Source organism: Puma concolor, chromosome B2 (genome assembly GCF_028749965.1).
Source record: "Puma concolor isolate L17-30 chromosome B2, mPumCon1.1.hap2, whole genome shotgun sequence".
Taxonomy (NCBI): domain Eukaryota; kingdom Metazoa; phylum Chordata; class Mammalia; order Carnivora; family Felidae; genus Puma; species Puma concolor.
Genome location: NC_141671.1, coordinates 96,097,283 through 96,117,276, shown reverse-complemented (window position 1 = coordinate 96,117,276; position 19,994 = coordinate 96,097,283). Strand labels below are relative to the sequence as shown.

The following is a 19,994-nucleotide window of genomic DNA, read 5'->3' as shown; positions in this document are numbered from 1 at the left end:
CCACCAGCAGTGTAAGAGGGTTCTACTTTCTCTGCATCCTCACCATCACCTGTTTACTGTATTGTTAATTTTAGCCTTTCTGACTGGTGTGAGGGGGTATCTCATTGTAGTTTTGATTTGTATTTGTCTGATGATGACTGATGTTGAGCGTCTTCTCATGTGTCTGTCAGCCATCAGTTGTCTTTGGAAAAATGTCTATTTGTGGCTTCTGCCCATTCCTTTTTTTTTTTTTTTTTTTTTTTGTAGGCTTCACACCTAGCACAGAGCCCAAAGTGAGGCTTGAACTCAGGACCGTGAGTTTAAGAGTCGGATACTTAACTGACTGAGCCACACACGCACCCCTTTTCTGCCCGTTTCTTAACTGGATTATTTGGTTTTTGGGTGTCGAGTTTGATAAGCTCTTTATAGATTTTGGATACCAACCCTTTATCAGATATGTCATTTGCAAATATATTCTCCCATTCCATCAGTTGCCTTTCACTTTTGCTGATTGTTTTCTTTGCTGTGCAGAGGCTTTTTATCTTCACGAAGTCCAAATAGTTCATTTTTACTTTTGTTTCCCTTGCCTCCAGTGATGTGTCTGGTACAAAGTTGCTTCAGCTGAGGTCAAAGAGGTCGCTGCCTGTGTTCTCTTCTAGGATTTTGATTGTTTCCTGTCTTACATTTAGGTCTTTCTTCCATTTTGAATTTATTTTTGTATATAGTGTAAGAAAGTGGTCCAGGTTCCTTCTTCTGCTTGTTGCTGTCCAGTTTTCGCAACACCACTTGTTCAAGAGATGGTTGTTTTTCCATCGGATATTCTTTCCTGCTTTGTCAGTGATGAGTTAACCATATAGTTGTGGGTCCATAAATAAATCCCACTTGACCATGGTGAATAATTCTTTTAATGTACTGTTGAATTCAATTTGCTAGTATGTTGAGAATTTTTGCATCCATGTTCATCAGGGATATTGGCCTGTAATTCTCCTTTTTAGTGGGGTCTTTGGTTTTGGAATCAAGGTAATCCTGGGCTTGTAGAATGAGTTTGGAATGAAGGTTTTCTTTCCATTTCTATTTTTTTGGAACAGTTTGGGAAGAATATGTATTAACTCCTTAAATTTTTGGTAGAATTCCCCTGGGAAGCCATCTGGCCCTGCACTTTTGTTTGTTGGGAGATTTTTGATTATGGATTCAATTTCTTTGCTGATTATGGGTCTGTTCAAATTTTCTATTTCTCCCTGTTTCAGTTTGGTAGCTCATATGTTTCTAGGAAATTATCTATTTCTTCCAGATTGCCCAATTGGTTGGCATATAATTTTTCATAATATTCTCTTACAATTGTTTGTATTTCCGTGGTGTTGATTTTGATCTCTCCTCTTTCATTTGTGATTTATCTATTTGAGTCCTTTCTCTTTTCTTTTTTATAAGTCTGTCTAGGGCATTATTAATTTTATTAATTCTTTCAAAGAACCAGCTCGTAGTTTAATCCATCTGTTCTGTGTTTTGTTGTTGTTGTTGTTATTTTTGTATCAGTTATTTCTGCTCTAATCTTTATTATTTTCCTTTTTCTGCTGGCTTTAGTCTTTATTTGCTGGTCCTTTTCTAAGGTTAGGTTGTGTATTTGAGACTTTTACTTACTTCTTGAGGTAGACCTGTATTGCTATATACTTCCCTCTTATACCACTTTTGCTGCATTCCAAAGGTTTTGGAGTGTTGTGTTTTCATTTTCATTTGCTTGCACATATTTTTAAATCTTTATCTTTAATTTCCTGGTTGACGCTTTCATTCTTTAGTAGGATGTTCTTTAACTTAACGTCCATGTATTTATGTATTATGGTCTTTCCAAGTTTTTTCTTGTGATTGACTTCAAGTTTCCTAGTGTTGTGGTCTGAAAATATGCATGGTATGATCTCGATCTTTTTGTACTTGTTGAAGCTTGATTTGTTACTCAGTATGTGGTCTGTTCTGGAGAATTTTCCATGTGCACTCAAAAAGAATGTGTATTTTGTTGCTTTAGGATGAAATGTTCTGAATATATATGTTAAATCCATCTAGTCCAGTGTGTCATTCAAAGCCATTGTTTCCTTGTTGATTTTCTGTTTGTATGATCTGTTTATTGTTGTAAGTGGGGTATTAAAGTCCCCTTCTATTATTGTATTGTTATCATGAGTTTCTTTATGTTTGTTATTGATTTGTGTATTTGGGTTTTCTCAAGTTGGAGGCATAAATACTTAGAATTGGTAGATGTTCTTATTGGTTAGACCCCTGAATTATGACACAGTGTCCTTCTTCATCTCCTGTTACAGTCCTTAGTTTAAAATGTAGTTGGTCTGATATAGTATGGCTACTGTGGCTTTCTTTTGACATCTATTAGCATGGTAAATGGTTCTCCATTCCCTCACTTTAAATCTGCAGGTGTCTTTAGATCTAAAATGAGTCTTTTGTAGGCAACATGTAGATAGGTCTTGTTTTTTTGTTTGTTTGTTTATTTGTTTGTTTTATTTTTTAATCCATTCTGATATCCTGTGTCTTTTGATTGGAGCATTTATTCTCTTTATATTCAGCGTTATTACTGATAGATACAAATTTAGTGCCATTGTTTTACCTATAAAGTCAGTGGTTCTGGAGATTTTTCTCTGTTACTTTCTAGTCTTTGTTGCTTTTGGTCTTTCCTAGTCAAAGGGTCCCCTTTAATATTCTTGTAGGGCTTGTTTAGTGGTCATGAACTCCTTTAGTTTGCTTGTCTGGAAAGTTCTTTAAGTCTCCTTCTATTCTAAATGGCAGCCTTGATGGATAAAGTATTCTTGGCTGCATGTTTCCCAATCAGCACATTGAATATATCATGCCACTCCCTTCTAACCTGTCAAGTTTATGTGGAGAGATCTGTTGCTAACTTTGTCTTTCCTTGTTGGTTAGGGATTTCCTTTCCCTTGCTGCTTTCAGAATTCTTTCCTTATCTCTGTGTTTTGCAAATTTTACTAGGATATATCTTGGTGTTGGCCTGCTTTTGTTGATTTTAATGGGTGTTCTCTGTGCCTCCTGGATTTGGGTATCTATTTCCTTCCCCAGTTGAGGGAAGCTTTCAGCTATAATTACCTAAATGAAACTCTGCTCCTTTTCCCCTCTCTTCTTCTGAGAGTCCTATGATGTGAATGTTATTATGCTTTATGGAGTTGCTGTGTACCCTAAGTTTATATTCGTGATCCAATATTTTTCTCTTCCTCTTCTTTTCAGCTTCAGTATTTTCTACAATTTTATCTTCTATATCATGTGTTCCTATACTTCTTCCATTCTTGTGGTCATTATAGTCTGTTAGTTTTGCATCTCAGTTACAGCATTTTTAAATTTCAGCCTAACTAGTTTTTAGGTTTTTTTTTTAACTCTGTGGTAAGGATCTCTTTGGTTTCTTCTTTGCTTTTCTTAAGCCCAGCTAGTATCCTTATGATTGTTGTTTTAAAATCTGGTTCCGGCATATTACTTACATCATTTTTGATTAGCTCCCTGGCCATGACCTTTTTTGTTCTTTTGGGATGAATTCCTTCCTCTTGGCTTTTTGTCTAGGTATTCTGTATATTAGGGAAACCTGTTATGTTTCCTGCTCCTGAGAGTAATGGCTATATTAAAAAGAGATCACATACTGTCCAGGGTCTGATGCTTCAGGAAGTATTTCTGGTATATGCTGTGTGCACTCTGCTGTTGTGTTTTGGCTCCTCTTTCCTTGAGGTCAGTCTTTTGCAGAATTTCTCCTTGTCTGCAGTGGGGGAGTATTTGGACCTTGTCCACTATACGGTGAGTTTTATCTAGATATGTTTTGATCTGTATTATAAAAGGGGCTAGATCCTGTTTCCCCTAGAGCTGAAGCTTTGCAGGACTCTATGGTCATTAGACTTGGTGGGTGTGGGAGGTTTTTGCTGGTCTTCTGGGGGAGGGTCCCACTGCTGATCTGACTCTCAGGCACACTTGCTTTAGTAAAAAAGCACCTGCAGGGCGCCTGGGTGGCTCAGTCAGTTGAGTGTTGACTCTTGATTTTGGCTTAGGTCATGGTCTCACAGTTTGTGGGATTGAGCCCCACATCTGACGCTGTGCTGGCAGCAGGGAGCCTGTTTGAGATTCTCTCTGTGTCCCTTCCCAACGTGTGAGCTCTGTCTCACGCTCTTTCTCTCTCAAAATAGATAAATGAAACATTAAGAAAAGACACCTGCGGAGCGTAGGGGGCACAGAGCTTGGTGCAAGCAGCTGAAGCCTCCACTGTGGGCTCTGTGCTGTTCACTGGAATTTGATGGACGGGGGTAAACATAGGGTCACCTGGCTCTCTCCTCCCCCGGTGGGAGAGTTTGCACCTGCCGCTGTTCAGGAAACCCTCACAGAAGAGCAAACAGTCTCTCCTCGTTTGTCACAGGTTCCCTCAGATCCCTGCCTTCACTCTGTCTGTGTCCAAACCGTCTGCTCACCCGGCAGCCCTGTGCTCCTGTGTTCTATCTCAGGTGTGCCAACTGGATTTCAAAACTCCAAATTTTAGGGACCCAGCAAGGACTTTCTCTGATCCTCTGGGGCAGGGTCTTGCTACACTGTGTCTGGTGCTGTTTTGTCCCAGAAGGGCAGTTGCACAGGGACTTGGAGTTTATGGTCACGTGCAACAAAAAGCCAGCGTCCAGGTTAGTGGCCCACAGCAGGCGTCTCTGCTCCTGTGCCAATGAATGGGGTAGCTCAGTGTTGCCCACTGGCTCATTTGTCCCTGGAGAGGCAGTGCTTCCTCTTCAAAATCCACTCCAGCAAGGGGAACTGTCTCTCCCAGTGCCACCCAGGGGATCCTCAGGCCACACTCTGCTCCCACAGTGAGGGCCTCTGCCCTACATTCCACAGAAGCACCTTTGTACCCTCCAGGCTCCATCCAGTGATAGTGGGGACTTCTAAAACTTCAGACTTTGAACTCTGCTGCTTGTAAAAACTTGCGACTATCAGTTCCTCTTGTTTTCCCTCTCAGTGGTTTGGGGCAAGTATCTTTTCTTTGCAGTGCCCTGCACAAGAGAGAGGGTGCTGTCTTTCTCTCTCTCTATTTCTCTCCTGTCTCCCTGATCAGGGCTCCTTCCTCTCTGCAGCATTAGGGATTGTTTTCTCCCCCAAATCACGTCTCCACACCTCCTACCTTCCATGATGTGACCTCTTTTTTCCCTCTAGTTGTGCAGTTTGTTCTCTCAGTCCTCAGATCTGTTTCCTTCATATTCAGAATGATTTGATATTTATCTAGCTGTGTTCGAGGAACGAGGCAAGCATAAGGTCCTCCTACTATTCTGTCATCTTTTTTTTTTTTTTAATTTTTTTAACGTTTATTTATTTTTGAGACAGAGAGAGACAGAGTGTGAACAGGGGAGGGGCAGAGAGAGAGGGAGACACAGAATCTGAAACAGGCTCCAGGCTCTGAGCGGTCAGCACAGAGCCTGACGCGGGGCTTGAACTCACAGACCGTGAGATCATGACCTGAGCCGAAGTCGGACGCTCAACCGACTGAGCCACCCAGGCGCCCCAACTATTCTGTCATCTTAACTCAACTTAACAACTTATTTTTTTTTAAGTTTATTTATTTAAGTAATCTCTACACCCAACATGGGGCTTGAACTCATGACTCTCAGATCAAGAATCACATGATCTGACTGAGCCAGCCAGACGCCTTTATACATTTAACTTTTAAAAAGAATCTGCTCTTTCTTACTGAAAGAGCAGACATTAAAAAGCAGAATTTGGGGCACCTGGGTGGCTCAGTCAGTTAAGTATCCAACTCTTGATTTCAGCTCAGGTCATGATCTCGCCGTTCGTGAGTTTGATCTCCACCCCCCCCCCCCCCAAAGATAGGCCTAAAGATAAACTAATTCTTAGTTTAGCTCAGATGAAAAATTTACTGGTGTCCTGTAAATTTCCTGTAAGATAACCTCTTTGTGGTCTTGTGTATTGATTATATTTATTTCTTGAAACTCTTGGCTTTGTGGTATTACACCACCCTGGTCCTCCTTTGACTTTTCTAGCTTTGTGTATCATTTGGCCAAGCAGATTCTCTGTCCTGACCTGTAATCATAAACTCCATTATAGGTGTTTGTTCCCTATATCTTTAATCTCTTGAACGATAGACCTTACCTTGTGTCCATCTTCAGCTTTGTTCATGACTTTCTTTCTAGTGCTTTAGCTGTGGTACTTTCCAGTATTTATTTCCAAGCTCTTAGTAGTTACATCCCAAATAACCTGAAATTCAGAATATATAAAACCTCATTCATTATCTCTTCACCTCTGCTTCCTAGGAGTTTAGAGGTAGATTGTGAGAGGAGGGTTTTCCCCCTCTAAGCTGTTTCTATCATTAAGTTCTATCTCTAGAGATTTTCTCTTACTTTTCATCTTTATTCAAAGAAGTCATGTCTCATTTCCTTTTTGTTCCTCTTTCATCCCATGACCCACACATTATCACCCAGTACTTAATATTTTAACTGTTGCCTAGACGGTCTCCTTTTATTCTGGTGCAACTCACATTTTAATAACCACATTTACCATGTTATTCCTCTGACCAAATACTCACAGTAGCCCCTGTATCCTTCACTTGATTCTCAGGATCCGTAATTATGTCATCGATGTACTTGCACAAACTTATTTCCTTCATAATGTGCAGGAATAGAACTCTGGTTATGCCAGCTACCTTCACTTCATCTTCCAGAAAGACACAGTTTCTCCTTCTGTGCCTTTCTCCTTGCCTCCCTTAGCCTGGTGTGCTCTCTTTTCTCCGTGCTTGAGTAAATCTTACCCAGCTTTATATTCCAGTCCAAACTGTGACCTCATGAAAGCTTTGTACTCTCCTCATCTTTGCTGTCTGTAAATTCTTAGTGCACTGTATTCTTCACTTAATGGTTTAGAACTTGATATTATATGTGTATTGTTTGTTTTATGCTAGTCTTACCTCTTTTAACTGTATTAAATCATTTTTAACAATGAAATTGAGATTTTAAAGCTCATATGTTCCCTGCAGTGTTGGCACTTAGTAGGTATGCAATACTGCCTGATTAATCATAAAAATTATGCTTATCTGGCAAATGAATAAAAGGTAGAGATTTCTTTACTGTTCAAGAGATCTTATTTTTCAGTTTTTCGGGTGGAGGAAGGGAAGAAAAAAGGTAACAGTTCCTTTTTAGTTGCCTTCTATATTCGGTTGTGTGTTAACTCTCAGCTTACCAATAACCAGTGTTGTGGCTGGACCAGCCTTTGTGGTTCTGAACCCTTCAACAGTAGCCATCAGGAGACTTTGAAAATGAAGGTTTATTACTTACAGGACTTGAAAATTACTCAGCATACCTGAGGCCACGCGGTGAGGTCACTCGTAGAGAGAGAAAGAGCATAAGCACGCCTGAGCCTGGGGTTCTGCTTTTATTGGGGTTGATGTGGGGGGTTTTGAAGGCTCATTTTTTACTGGTGAATTTAAAACATTAGAGAAGGAATTTAAAGCACAGGAAGAGAAAAAACAAGTGGCCCAAATGGCTAATTATTAAAATTAACCAAGATTTCTAAAACAAAGGAATCTCAGTGTGAGGAGATGGCCTGGCTCTGTATCTAGTTTTGTGGCTGTGTCCCATACCCCCACCCCCCTACCCCCAATCTCCCCCTTCAGATAGTCCATCTTTGAAGTGGCTGCCACAGCAATCAAAGTTTAAGTCAGGCCCTTGCATTATGAAAAGGCAAACACCCCAAACAAGTGTCAGTATTTGTAGTCCACTCTGAGGCATCAGAGTCAATGGTGAGGGCCTTAACTGCCTGGGTAGCAGATATAAGTCTTTTATAGGGCATGTGTAAAACCCACTACACATCTAAATAGCACATTGTAATAGCAGAACTTAATAATTATACAGGCAGTAGTCTGATATCCAGTCTGTAGCCATTGTCCCAAATTTAAAGGTCCAGCTATGAAAATAGATCAGTTAAATAGTTGTATCTCATTTCAGGAGGTGGTCTTGCAAGTGGATTCCCAAAGTTAGGCCTATACTTGCAAGAAATCAGGTATTTAATAAGAGGCATTTCTATGGAGTAAAGGAAAAATAAAGGCTAATGGTTGAAGCAAATTGTAAACCGAATCTGAATCTGGAGGGCAGGATTCCTAGATGTTAGGGTCAAACAGCTTTGCAGTTTGAATTTTTGTGATGATGACATCAGGTGTCCAGGCAAACTCTTTGTTGCCCACACAGCAACAGACACGAAGATTGTATATGAGATTGTGATGATTTCTCTGAAGTGTATATCCAGTTATTCCATTCTAGCTCTCGTTGTTTTGGAGAAAGGCAATTTTAGTTCTCAGTGATTCACAAGGGTGGGAGAAAAACTGGACATGTTAGTTTGGAGAGTTGTAGCCAAATACTGGAAGAAACTAGAAGAATTTATGATCCATTTCAATTTACAGGTAAAAAACAAAACCTCAAGGACAATTAAAAGCACTTAAATCTGATATCTGGAAAGGCGTATTACTGAAACATAATTAGGTCTTTCTGCAGTCACCCCCATTTCTATCAGAGATCAGGAAAATAAGGCTCAAGTGTTTGTAAAATAAGTCCAGTCTCTTTAAACTTGGCCTGGTTATTTACATAAGTGCAGCATGAATAGCTATTGACCATGATTGACCATATAGACTCTTTTAATTCAGCTTTGCTGAATTTTTCATAAGGAGTCATACATTGAACTTGTAGATGCTTCTCAAGGCTACGAAGCCAAGCCAAGGACTTGGATATCAGACTTCATCTGTAGTACAGATAGATTGGGGTGAATTCCTCATTTTTTGAGGCTCTCAACTATTCTGAGGTTCCTGGGCCTGCCAGGAAGTGACCTTCTTCACTTACCTGGTAAGGCTGCTGGGAACCCTGTTTGTAAGGCACCAGACTTTCCCTAGGGGCCTTACTGGTTCCATAAAGTCAACCTTAATTTTTTAAAACTATCTGATCATATCTGAATCTATCTATGTCTCTCTCAACTATGACATTCCATTCAAAGCCTTGGTAATGTAACCGTTGTTTCCAGTTGTGTCCTGGTACAAGGAGAACAGATTCTTAAGTGAACATATGCAAATAATTGTACTGCTGTGAAAGTATAGTCACTGAGAGTTTCCGAATTCTGGAGGGATCAGATGGAGGGAAAAAGTGATTGTTTCACCTTTGTTCACAAAGGTATATATTTTACCAAATTGCTGTAAGTCATAGCTAGCTTAAGAGAAAATGTTTCCTTCAATCTGGAAAACAGAAGATTAAAGAACCAGCAATATTTCAAACAAAATTCATAAAAAATTATAATTATTCTCTTCAGTTCATTCAGTCCTAGTGATTCTTGGTCGTGATCTTTTTTTTTTAGCAGTTTTATGAATTTAGTTTTTCCTTAGAGTTCTGTCCGTTCTTACCTAGTTTAGTGGTACGATCTGAAAGTTATCAGAAACCTGGGCTTGTCAGATTCCTTTCCAGGAATCTCCTTGAAGATGAAGCATTTGTGCAAAAGCATCAGAGTGAAACAGTAACTTCTGTAAATGATAAAAGACTTAAGAATGCTTAAATTTAAAGCTCTGATGAGAGTTAATTATAACACCGCTGACAAGGAAATTTGGCTATTTCTGTGCCACACGTTTTAAGATGATAACTGGAAATGATGACTGATAACATTTCATATCAGATTTTTAGGAATTTTATACAATTTCTGGAACACTTACATTAATAGCATATATCCATACAAGGATATCCATAAGGAGGGTTTAGTGTTATTTCTTATTTGATAATGCTTCTCTTATAATTTAACATATCAAATAAACCTAGTTAATTCATCATCTCTCTTTTTATAAGGAAAGTAAAGAGATCTTTTGAGATGTTCCAGGGGTTCCCTAGGAAATCCCAGAGTTATTTCCACGTTAAAAGGACTTGATGTAGAATTTGATTTGGGGAACGTTGTCAAAAATATCAAAAGGTTTTAGACACTTGAGTAAATAGGATCACAGATGATTATGAAACAATACTTAATTATCTACTTAAGTGACAAAAGATTGTATTTTTTAAATTAGTTTTTAAATGTTTTCATTTATTTTTGAAAGTGAGACAGAGCACGAGCAAGGGAGGGGCAGAGAGAGGGAGACACAGAATCTGAAGCAAGCATCAAGCTCTGAGCTGTCCGCACAGAGCCTGATGAGGGGCTTGAACCCATGAACCCTGAGATCATGACCTGAGCTGAAGTAGGAAGCTTAACTGACTGACTACCCAGGTACTGCAGTGACAAAAGATTTTAAAGGCAAATATAGAAGGTTACATAGTTGTGAGCAAAATTCAGCTCCTTTAATATTGAAAAGACTGTTTGCTTAAGTAATCAAAGATCTGATTAAGACACATGAAACAGGTTAATTATTTTGATAAAACACAAAATCTTTGCTTTCTAGCTAGATTACTTGAAAGATAAGGCAAAACCTTTCATAATCTATTATCAAGAGCTGACCAATACTCCCAAGAAAACTTTGTCCTTATAGCAGATGAAAGAAAATTATATAAGCACAGTATTGATTTTAAAGCTTACTATTTTAAAAATCACCATTTATAACAACAATTCAGTTTTAGCCAACTTGACCGCACAAGGTAAAATTCTTTTCTCTTTCTTCTCAATTTTCTATACCATTTTGTGCTTTATTTTCCTCTTTCCCATTCTGAAAAAACCAATTTTAAGGCAAATTGCTTTCTTTTTCCTTAGCAAAAATACATCTTCATACCTCATACCTTCTCTTAGCTGAAGATACATCCTACTTTTCTTGCATGCAGAGATGTTTCCCTTATTATTTCTAGTAGCTGTAATTATATATATTATTTAGAATTCTTAGCCCTTAGAAACCTTAATTTCTCACAAAAAGTAAGAAGTAAAACTTGTGAATTATTATATCAGCATTCTTTAGACTGGCAAATTTGTGACTATATTTCATAATTTCTATAAACATACATTTCCTCGTAGTACAGCTTTGCAGTGTGGTGGCACAAGACACATTTACTAACAGACCCAAATATCTTTAGTTCCTCTGTAATAAGAGGTCAAAAGTAGGTCAACTTAGGCTTGTTTTGCAATTAATATTTCAGTATTTTATCTTATTTGGAAATGATTTAGATAATCAGTGAATTCCTTTCATTTAATTTAGCAAAATTCTGAGGGTGGAAGTTAACAAAAATTTTAGAAACTACTTTTAAGTAGACATGTCATCACATAAATATTGCTGAAAAGTTCGCTCAGAAACTCTTATCTCATTTAACATTTATCTAAATCACTCGATCACAGCAATTATGTTTAGACTACCCATGAAAAACTTCTTTAGACAGTAGACAAAGGTAAACCACCATCCCAAGCTATTTTTCTTGCTGACAAATTTTTTAAGATATAACATGAATTTATTTGACTAGTAAACCCAGGTAGAGTAAGTTTTTTATCTGAATTATACTTAACGTAATTAATTATATTAATATGATCTGCATTATATTTACTATATATAATATACATGAACAGTATAATTTTATAATATAAATGAATTAGATATAATTTGCAATATACTGAATATCTATGTGTCTGAAGACATACTTTTTTTAATTAAACCAAATTTAAAGTAGCTTTTACTTACCAGAGATTATTCCAGATCATGTGAACTTGAAAATATTTGAGTTAGTTTCAGTATTTCTGAGTTTTAGGAATACTTATTTCCTAAGTGCTTATTTTTAAGCCAGTGAAATAGTTCTTTTACAAATTAATTTGGTGATCCTGTCTCTGGAGGTAGAGAGAAAAAAAATCACATATACATAACATACCCATAGACATACATGAACATGCAGACAGACATAGAGACCTGTAGCTTCCATTTCAGCATTCTAGCCATGAATCAGGTACAGCAATATAAAACTCACTAGTTTATAAATAAGGGCTGAATCCAAATTGGCAGACAGAATAAGAAAAGGTTGCCTGCTCTAGTAGCGAAAGCTTTGTACTAATATTTGTAGAGACGACTTTTAAGATTTGTACTTATCCTTAACAAATAATCTTAAAGAGGCTGTGGACTAGAGTTTGGGCAAAAGGGCTTTTATAGCATTTTGTATTTTATTTATTTATTTATTTATTTATTTATTTATTTATTTATTTATTCAATGTTTATTTATTTTTTTTGGGACAGAGAGAGACAGAGCATGAAGGGGGGAGGGGCAGAGAGAGAGGGAGACACAAAATCGGAAACAGGCTCCAGGCTCTCGGCCATCAGCCCAGAGCCTGACGCGGGGCTCAAACTCACGGACCGCGAGATCGTGACCTGGCTGAAGTCGGACGCTTAACCGACTGCGCCACCCAGGCGCCCCAGCATTTTGTATTTTAAAAGGCCTGTTTTCCCCCCTTTTTTCCTGCGGTTTCAGGCGATTGTGGGCAGGGCTTTAGGTACCCCCTGGGTGTTTACATTTCAAAGACATGGCTGGATCTTAAATCTTCAAGGGACAGAGTAGAATGCAAGCTTTCTCCTAAGAGTTCTAGTGCCTTTTGGATGGTTTTGGCAGTCACAATAAAATGTAGTAGTGCTACCCTGTAATTAGGGGGAATGCCTTGTAAAAATAATTCTCTGGACTCCACATCAAATGGGGCCTCTTCAGGTTGGAAATGCAGAAGGGGTCATTTGGGTCATTGTGGTCATGGGAATGATGAACCCATTGGACCATGGGAATTTTGTGCAGCAGGAGATGGGCTTCCTCTGTGAACCTTAGCAGTAATCACGATGATGGAAGGACAGGTGCAGTGCCAGGCAATGTATATCCAGGTGAGGAGAGGGAGGACTCGGCTATGAGTATCAGTGGCTCTAGGGGCCTTTGCCTTCCCAGTTCCCTTTCCTCCTCTAGGAGAGGGCTCGATAATCCTGTCAGCTCTTCCCTTGTTGGAAGAGACACCTCATGAGGCATGCTTCTAGTGGAAAGCTGTTCAGTGGAAAGCCGAGGGGGCTCAGGATCTATGGTATCTCAGAAGGAAGGACAGTATAGCCCAGATGGATCTCTGAGAAAGTTATGGATTTTAGGGTCTTTAGATACTGGCCTGTTAGTGCATTTTGGCCACTGTGAGGCATTTAGAGCCTGTTCCAAACAAACAAGAAAATCCACAATAGCCAATTAGCTCCCTTCTCTCCTTCCTGCTGCATAAAATCTTTAAGCAAGGTTTGAGTTTCATTAAGGTATAGTTTTTGATCTTGGTTTCTACGTGTTTTTTCTCCTGTGACCTTAATCTTCCATGTTGTTACCAGAAAATTTTGGATGACATCACTGTCAGCCCTCTTCATAGGTGGTTGCTTTCTTTTCCAGGGTGTCCCAATAGACATCTCCAGGATTGGAGTCTGTCTTCAGTAGCGTGATATGCACAGGGTGTTTGGGAAAAGTCCCTAGGCCTCTGGAGCCTAAACCAGAGTCTTGGCATGTTGGCATGCATGACATTGAATAATACCAGGAAGCATTCGTGGGTTTTGCAGTTATCACAGAGCCGGTGTACCTCCTCAGGGTTCTTAGGACGTGCTGGCACCAGATGTTCAGGATACTTATTTGTCATTAATTTTTAGCAATACCACACCAGGAATTGGACCCATGGTATCCCATTGGGTCAGGGGACAATAGCAATTTCAGTGAGTGAAGTGGTAACACAGAGACTGTAGGCCTCTGTTGTATTTTCCCTTTGTGGTGCCATTGGCTTCTAGTTGTAAGCCTATTTCACTCTTCTGGGTTAGGACATATAATTTGGGCACAACACAGTTGACTCAGTGGTTGCAAGTGGAAACCTTCAGTCCTCCTCACCTAAGGGGAATAATTTCTTCCTATCTTTGGCTCAGAACCCTCCTTGGGCAGTGACAATAGCCTTGCAGTCTTACCTGCCCTCCTTAGCTTTCCTTGGCCATTGAGGATCTTTATGCACATTAGTAATCAAATAAGATCTTTATAATTAGTAGTCTGATTGTCGCATTAGACCACATGGCCTTGATTATGCTGCTCTGGGGAAATTTTTGGATTATTATGGCAGCCATGACCTTTAGGTTGGATACTGCAGGCAACACACAACAGAGGCAATGTGTGAAAGCACATAGTAGTATGACCCCTAGCTAAAGGTGTCCCTTTCTTAGATGGTGAGTTTGGCAGTTAGTAGGCAAGTTGCAGGTAAAGGCATAACCCTTGGTTAGTTGCAAGGGCAATCATGTAGTCTTGCCGACTATGCCAGTTGTGTGTTGGTCTTGTCATTAACCAGTTTTGTGGCTAGAGAAGCCCTTGTGGTTCTTATTATGATTGCAAGATGCCGTTCAGCAATAACTAGCAGGAGACTGAAAAAAAATAAAGGGTTGTTACTTATAGGACCTGGATATTACACAGTATACATGGGAGTGGAGGTGGAGTGGGAGAGTGTATACATGTGTGAGCATGATAACATGCATGGACCTCTTGTTCTGCTTTTACTGGAGTTGAGGTAGGAGCCTAGGATTTCACAGGCTTACTATTGGTGAATTTACAACGTAAGAGTGGGAATTTAAAGCACGGGAAGAGAAAAAAACAACAAGTGGTGCAAATGGTCAGTTACAGAAATGAACCAAGATCTCTAAAATGGAGGAGCCTCCATGTGGGAAGGTGGCCTGACTCTTTATCTAGATTTGTGGCTGGCATTCTGTTTATTTGAAATAGCCATCTTTGAATTGGTTGCCTTGGCAATCAAAGCTTAAGTCAGGCACTTACATTAAAGTAAGAAAAAATACCCCATTTATCAAGGTTTACACTACATACTCAAAGGATAGAAATAAGAATAAAGTTAGGCCTAAAGATTATTTTCATGGAAAATTAAATGTAACATGAAGTGTAATCTTTCTGGATTTGGAAATTCATTCTTTTTTTAAAGTTTATTTTTGTGTGAGAGAGAGAACGAGCAGGGGAGGGACAGAGAGAGGGAGAGACAGAGGGAAAGAGAGAATCTCAAGCAGGTTGTGTGCTGAGCCCGAAGTGGGGCTCAAACCCATGAACTGTGAGATAATGACCTGAGCTGAAACCAAGGGTCTTGGATGTTCAACTGACTGAGCCACCTAGGTGCCCCTGTAAATTCATCCTTACAAGTGTTGTTGGGATTGAAAGATATTGAGAGTAAATTACATATCAGTTACATATCTGATATTAAGTTTTTAGATATAACCTAAGATATTAAGTCTTTTCTGTTAAAAAATATAATTAAAAAAAGTACACTGTATGTAATCAAAGCATTTCAGTTAAGACCTGCCTTTTTGCGAATAATTTTTGAAATGTCAGAACATTATCTAGAACTGTTTATTATAAATAAAGGTCTAAGAATGATTATTTGTAGAAAGGGGATTTAGCAGGCTCATTAAGTAATCTGATAGATAACTGAAATAATGCTAACATATTTTACCATTATTTGTTGGGGTAGCCATTTAAAGATCGCTGTGAATGGTTCTATGAACATTTGCATTCAGGACAACCAGATTCAGACATGGTGCACAGGCCAGTGAATGAAAATGATATCCTGCTGGTTCACAGAGGTATGTTTGACAAAGAAACTGATGTGTGTGAGGCACAAAATACTAGTTATTACAAGTTTTAATATGTAAAATTAATCAATGCTACATATTTAGATTCTATTTTTAGGAGTAGCTGTGAAGTTGTGTCAAAAGCAAATTGTGCAAAGCTAAAGCAAGGAATTGCTGTACGGTTCCATGGAGAAGAAGGCATGGTGGGTATAAAAATAAGTGCTGTTAAGGTCATTATATATAAAAGATTGAAATACACTTGAATAAAGTTTAGTATTGATAATGGAAGAAACTTGAGATTATTTTCATTTGTTATTCAGAAAAAAATTTTTCCTCATATATTTCTGTTCATACTTAATTTTATTTTCTTGAACTCAGGGTCAAGGTGTTGTGCGTGAGTGGTTTGATATTCTGTCTAATGAGATAGTCAATCCTGATTATGCATTGTTTACCCAGTCAGCTGATGGTAAGTTGCACAGTCTACATCACTTTTTCTGTGGCTTGTCACATTTTCAAACTCCTTCAGTGCATTGTACCCTTTGATTCCCGTAGTGATCCTGTGAGCTAGGTGGGGTATTCCCATTTCATAGAAAAGAAAGTTGAAATTCAGAGTTTCCATCTACATTAACACAGTTTGTGAGCGGTAGGATCATGAATAGAATCTGATTCAGTTTAGTATTCTTTCCTGTAAATAGTTGGTTCTTAGATATTTGTCTCAAGGGCTAGTGCTGGCCCCAACGAAGTTTTCATCAGTCCTTTGTAAAGTACAACTAAACTTACTCAATTTAAGGATTGTCCTTAGACTCATTTTTGAGTTAAAAATTTCCTTTTGTGAAACAGTGCTAGTAGATGGGCTTAAAAATAGCTTTATGTGGAAAAATTAAAATTTGCTATTGCTTATTTGAGTTTCCAAGTCTTAAAATTTTTGGATCATAAAAAAAAAAAGTCTAGAAATCATGGTATTAAATCTTAACTTATAATCTATTTATGTATAGTAGCTTAGTTTTCAGCCCTTTTAAAAGATCAAAATCTGGTAACTGAAAACCTGTTATTATCTTATAAAACAGATAAACTGTTTGTTGAAATGATGCTTTGAATCTGCACAATTGTAACTTGATATTGTAGGCAAAATGGAAATGGTTATTGCCTCATCTGTGGGAGGTATACCTGACAGTTCTCTAACTTAATAAAGACCTATCCAAGTGAAGGTGGGATTCCAAGTTTTCAATGCTTTACACAGTTGCTTTTATTTCCTGAAAGTCTTTTCTTTCCCGGTGTTTAAGTTCTTTTTATAAGCAGAGAGTATATCATTAATTACAGCTTCTGATTGCCTCTACCCAAACCAGCAGGCAAATCTCCATTGAGTAAGAAGGATGACTCTAAGAGAGGCGAGGGGGTGGGGGGCTGCAGTGATGCCAGGGAGCTGCAGGGATTCACCTGTGTAATGGGCTTCAGACTCACATGGTCTCTTGGAAGTTACTTAGGATTATGGGACTGTCTGCTTTAATTCTGTAACTACTGATTATTTACTCTGAGGTGAATTTGGTGTCTTTGTGATTTTGATGACAAGTTTGATGAGGTGCTGAGTTTAATTAGGCCTAACCTTTGAAGCAAGATTTAGAATTAGAACATTCTATTTTAGATTTATTTCTTTTCTTTATAGTCCTTTACTCTATGTCTGTTATTTTCATACCTGAAAAACAGATTTGGTGTGGAATCATAAGTCAAGATTCTTCCTCATATTACAAATATATTAGCAGAGCATATGTTGCTCTGCTAACAGAGACCATAAAGATGGTGATTTGTCCTTTTTGTAAGCCATATAAGTCTTCTCTTTAGGGTCACACTATTTATAAATTAAAATCTAGATGAAATGTTTCTTTATTCTTACGTTTAGTTGATATGGAGGGAATTATATTAAAATTTTGAATTAAAATTCCTAAATGTGGGAAATGTTTGGCTAGATCTCATGTCTAACAATTTCTTTAAAACTTGCTTTCTCATTATATTAAGATACTTACTATAGAGTTTGGCCTTTGGTGTTACACTGGACATGAATCCTGGCTCTGCACCTCTTTTTGCTACGATCTTGGGCCAGTAAATGTCACCTTTCTGGACCTCAGTTTCTCCATTTGAAAATGATGATAACCTATGTTTTGTAATGTGGTGAAAGAAATCAATTAGCTGATGTGTAAAAATGCTTAGCTCAGTACTTGGCACATAGAAAGCAGAAATAAATATTAGAAGCTATTATTCTGTGAGAATTATACTTTCTTGTTCTATAGAATTTTTCTGAGTAATGAAAAGAGCTGTGTCACAGTTACACTTATTTTGAACTGAGAACATAAACTTTGTGTTCTGTTTTAAGTAGTTTTCAAGTTAAAAATAACACTTCTTTCCTGAAGATCCCTCCCCCCAATTTGTTTCCTTATTTTTTAAAAATTTCTCCTTTTTAAGAACCCAGATTTCCCAGAAAATACTTAGCAAAGGAATTATAAATCACAGACCTAGGAAAGGAAAGTTGAGTCATCAAAAATCTTTGCTGATTCATCAGTAACCCTAAGCATTTACTATTTTGATAGGTAAAAAAAATACTTGTGACTATTCTTAAAATGCTATATTTTTAGAATTATTATGTTTGTCCTTGAAGTCTTTTATTCATCTCACAAAACTTTGTTTTGACTTTTTTAACATTTATTCATTTTTGAGAGACAGAGAGAGAGCATAAGCAGAGGAGGGGCAGAGAGAGAGGGAGACACAATCTGAAGCAGGCTCCAGGCTCTGAGCTGTCAGCACAGAGCCTGATGCAGGGCTCAAATCCACAAACCGCGAGATCATGACTTGAGCCGAAGTTGGACACTTAACTGACCGAGCCACCCAGGTGCCCCTTGTTTTGACTTTTAATACCCAGTCTTACCCATGACTGGGAATGATTTTCAAAAGATACTTGACAGTGAATGACTAGCTTCATGTGGCCCTTTTAAGTCATTCAACCATAAGCTTCCAAATTTGTACCTTTTATCTAAGTAAACTGGTTACAGCAATGTAGTCTAGTGCTAACAGTGAGGCATCAAAGACCAGCAATGCACAAAGTGAATTATTATCAAAATATGTATACTAAATGACCAAACATCTCACTTTCCAAAACTTTCCATTTTTCCTTTATTTTATTTATTTATTTTTTTGGAAGAGATACTATTTATTAGATTTAGCAGTTATTCTTTCTTTTAGCCCAGTTGCCTAGAAGAGTAGTAAATAGGCTGAGCTCAATAAATATTTGTTCAATGAATGAGAGTTGTATTCAGAGTTAGTGATCATCACAGAAAAATACGGAAAGAATTCTTTAAAGGTAAGGCTTGGTATTAGGTTTTTCCATTGCACTAGATTTTTTTTAGACTTTTTATTGTAAAATATATAACAAAATTCACTGTTTTAACCACTTTAAAGTATACAGTTCACTGGTGTTAAGTACATTGACCGTGTTGTATAACCATCACCACTGTCTATTTCCAGATCTTTTTTTCATATAAGTGGAATCATACTGGGTTTTGACAGTAATTGGTAACTATTGCCTTTGCCATTTTTACTTTTATACCTCAGTGGTACTTATTTGAAGTGAAGAATAATTGGTTGACTTGTGGATTTAGGTGATTTTCTGAAAATTGTTAAAAGGCATCAAGTTCATTACTTAGGAACAAGTTGAACATTTAAAATTCTTACCCTCTCATAGTGCTCTGTTCCATAAGAAACAAAAAGTAGTGAATACCTACTGCTTTGGGCATGTATAGATGAATGAAACAATACCTGCCCTAATTCATAGCCTAATATTTCTACACTGCCGAGGAAAATGTGTGTGTGTTTTATCGTATAATATATTATTTCCACTATCTCTCTGGCACATCTTCCAACCTTTCGGTTAAAAGTATTCTAAAATTTTCTCTCTGCACAAAGACTTAACTCTGATAAGTATGTGTGAATTAATGATTATCTTCTGACAGTTCCCTTGTCTGCTATATATTCCACAAAGAACATTACTGTGGAAGTTTATACATCATGTAACTTTGGTTTTGTCAAAGTTGTGTTTGAACTGATTTATCTGCAGTGAAATGATCTTTCTTCTGCATCTGGATTCTTAGAAATAAATTATATTGTATTTATTTTAATAGGAACAACTTTTCAGCCTAATAGCAACTCCTATGTAAATCCTGATCACTTGAACTATTTCCGGTTTGCTGGACAGATCTTGGGATTAGCTTTAAACCACAGGCAGCTGGTCAACATTTACTTTACAAGATCATTCTATAAGCACATTCTTGGTACGGATCTATTGTTATTTCCATAGGCATTTATTTAAAGTGTTTTTCTTAGAATCTTTAGGAAAAACTAAGTAGACAAGAAGTGGCATTTTGGATGAGGTAATTTTTATTTCAGTTGGAGACTATCTGTGTATGTAAGGCATTTGGGA

The 19,994-nt window shown here is 37.8% G+C and overlaps 1 protein-coding gene across 5 annotated transcripts in view; it reads left to right on the top strand.

Annotated features, from left to right (window-relative positions):
* The window catches only part of HACE1 (HECT domain and ankyrin repeat containing E3 ubiquitin protein ligase 1), a 122,357-nt gene that overhangs the window by 70,316 nt on the left and 32,047 nt on the right, over positions 1–19,994 (top strand). For all 5 annotated transcript variants that reach the window (XR_015251439.1, XM_025926119.2, XM_086707506.1 and 2 more), the window contains 4 exons: positions 15,430–15,541; positions 15,635–15,732; positions 15,908–15,995; positions 19,696–19,845. Coding sequence is in view for 4 of the 5 variants with exons in the window: in XM_025926119.2 (XP_025781904.1) it covers positions 15,430–15,541; positions 15,635–15,732; positions 15,908–15,995; positions 19,696–19,845 (448 nt within the window). In the remaining variant the exon portion in view is untranslated. The remainder of the gene's footprint in view (positions 1–15,429; positions 15,542–15,634; positions 15,733–15,907; positions 15,996–19,695; positions 19,846–19,994) is intronic.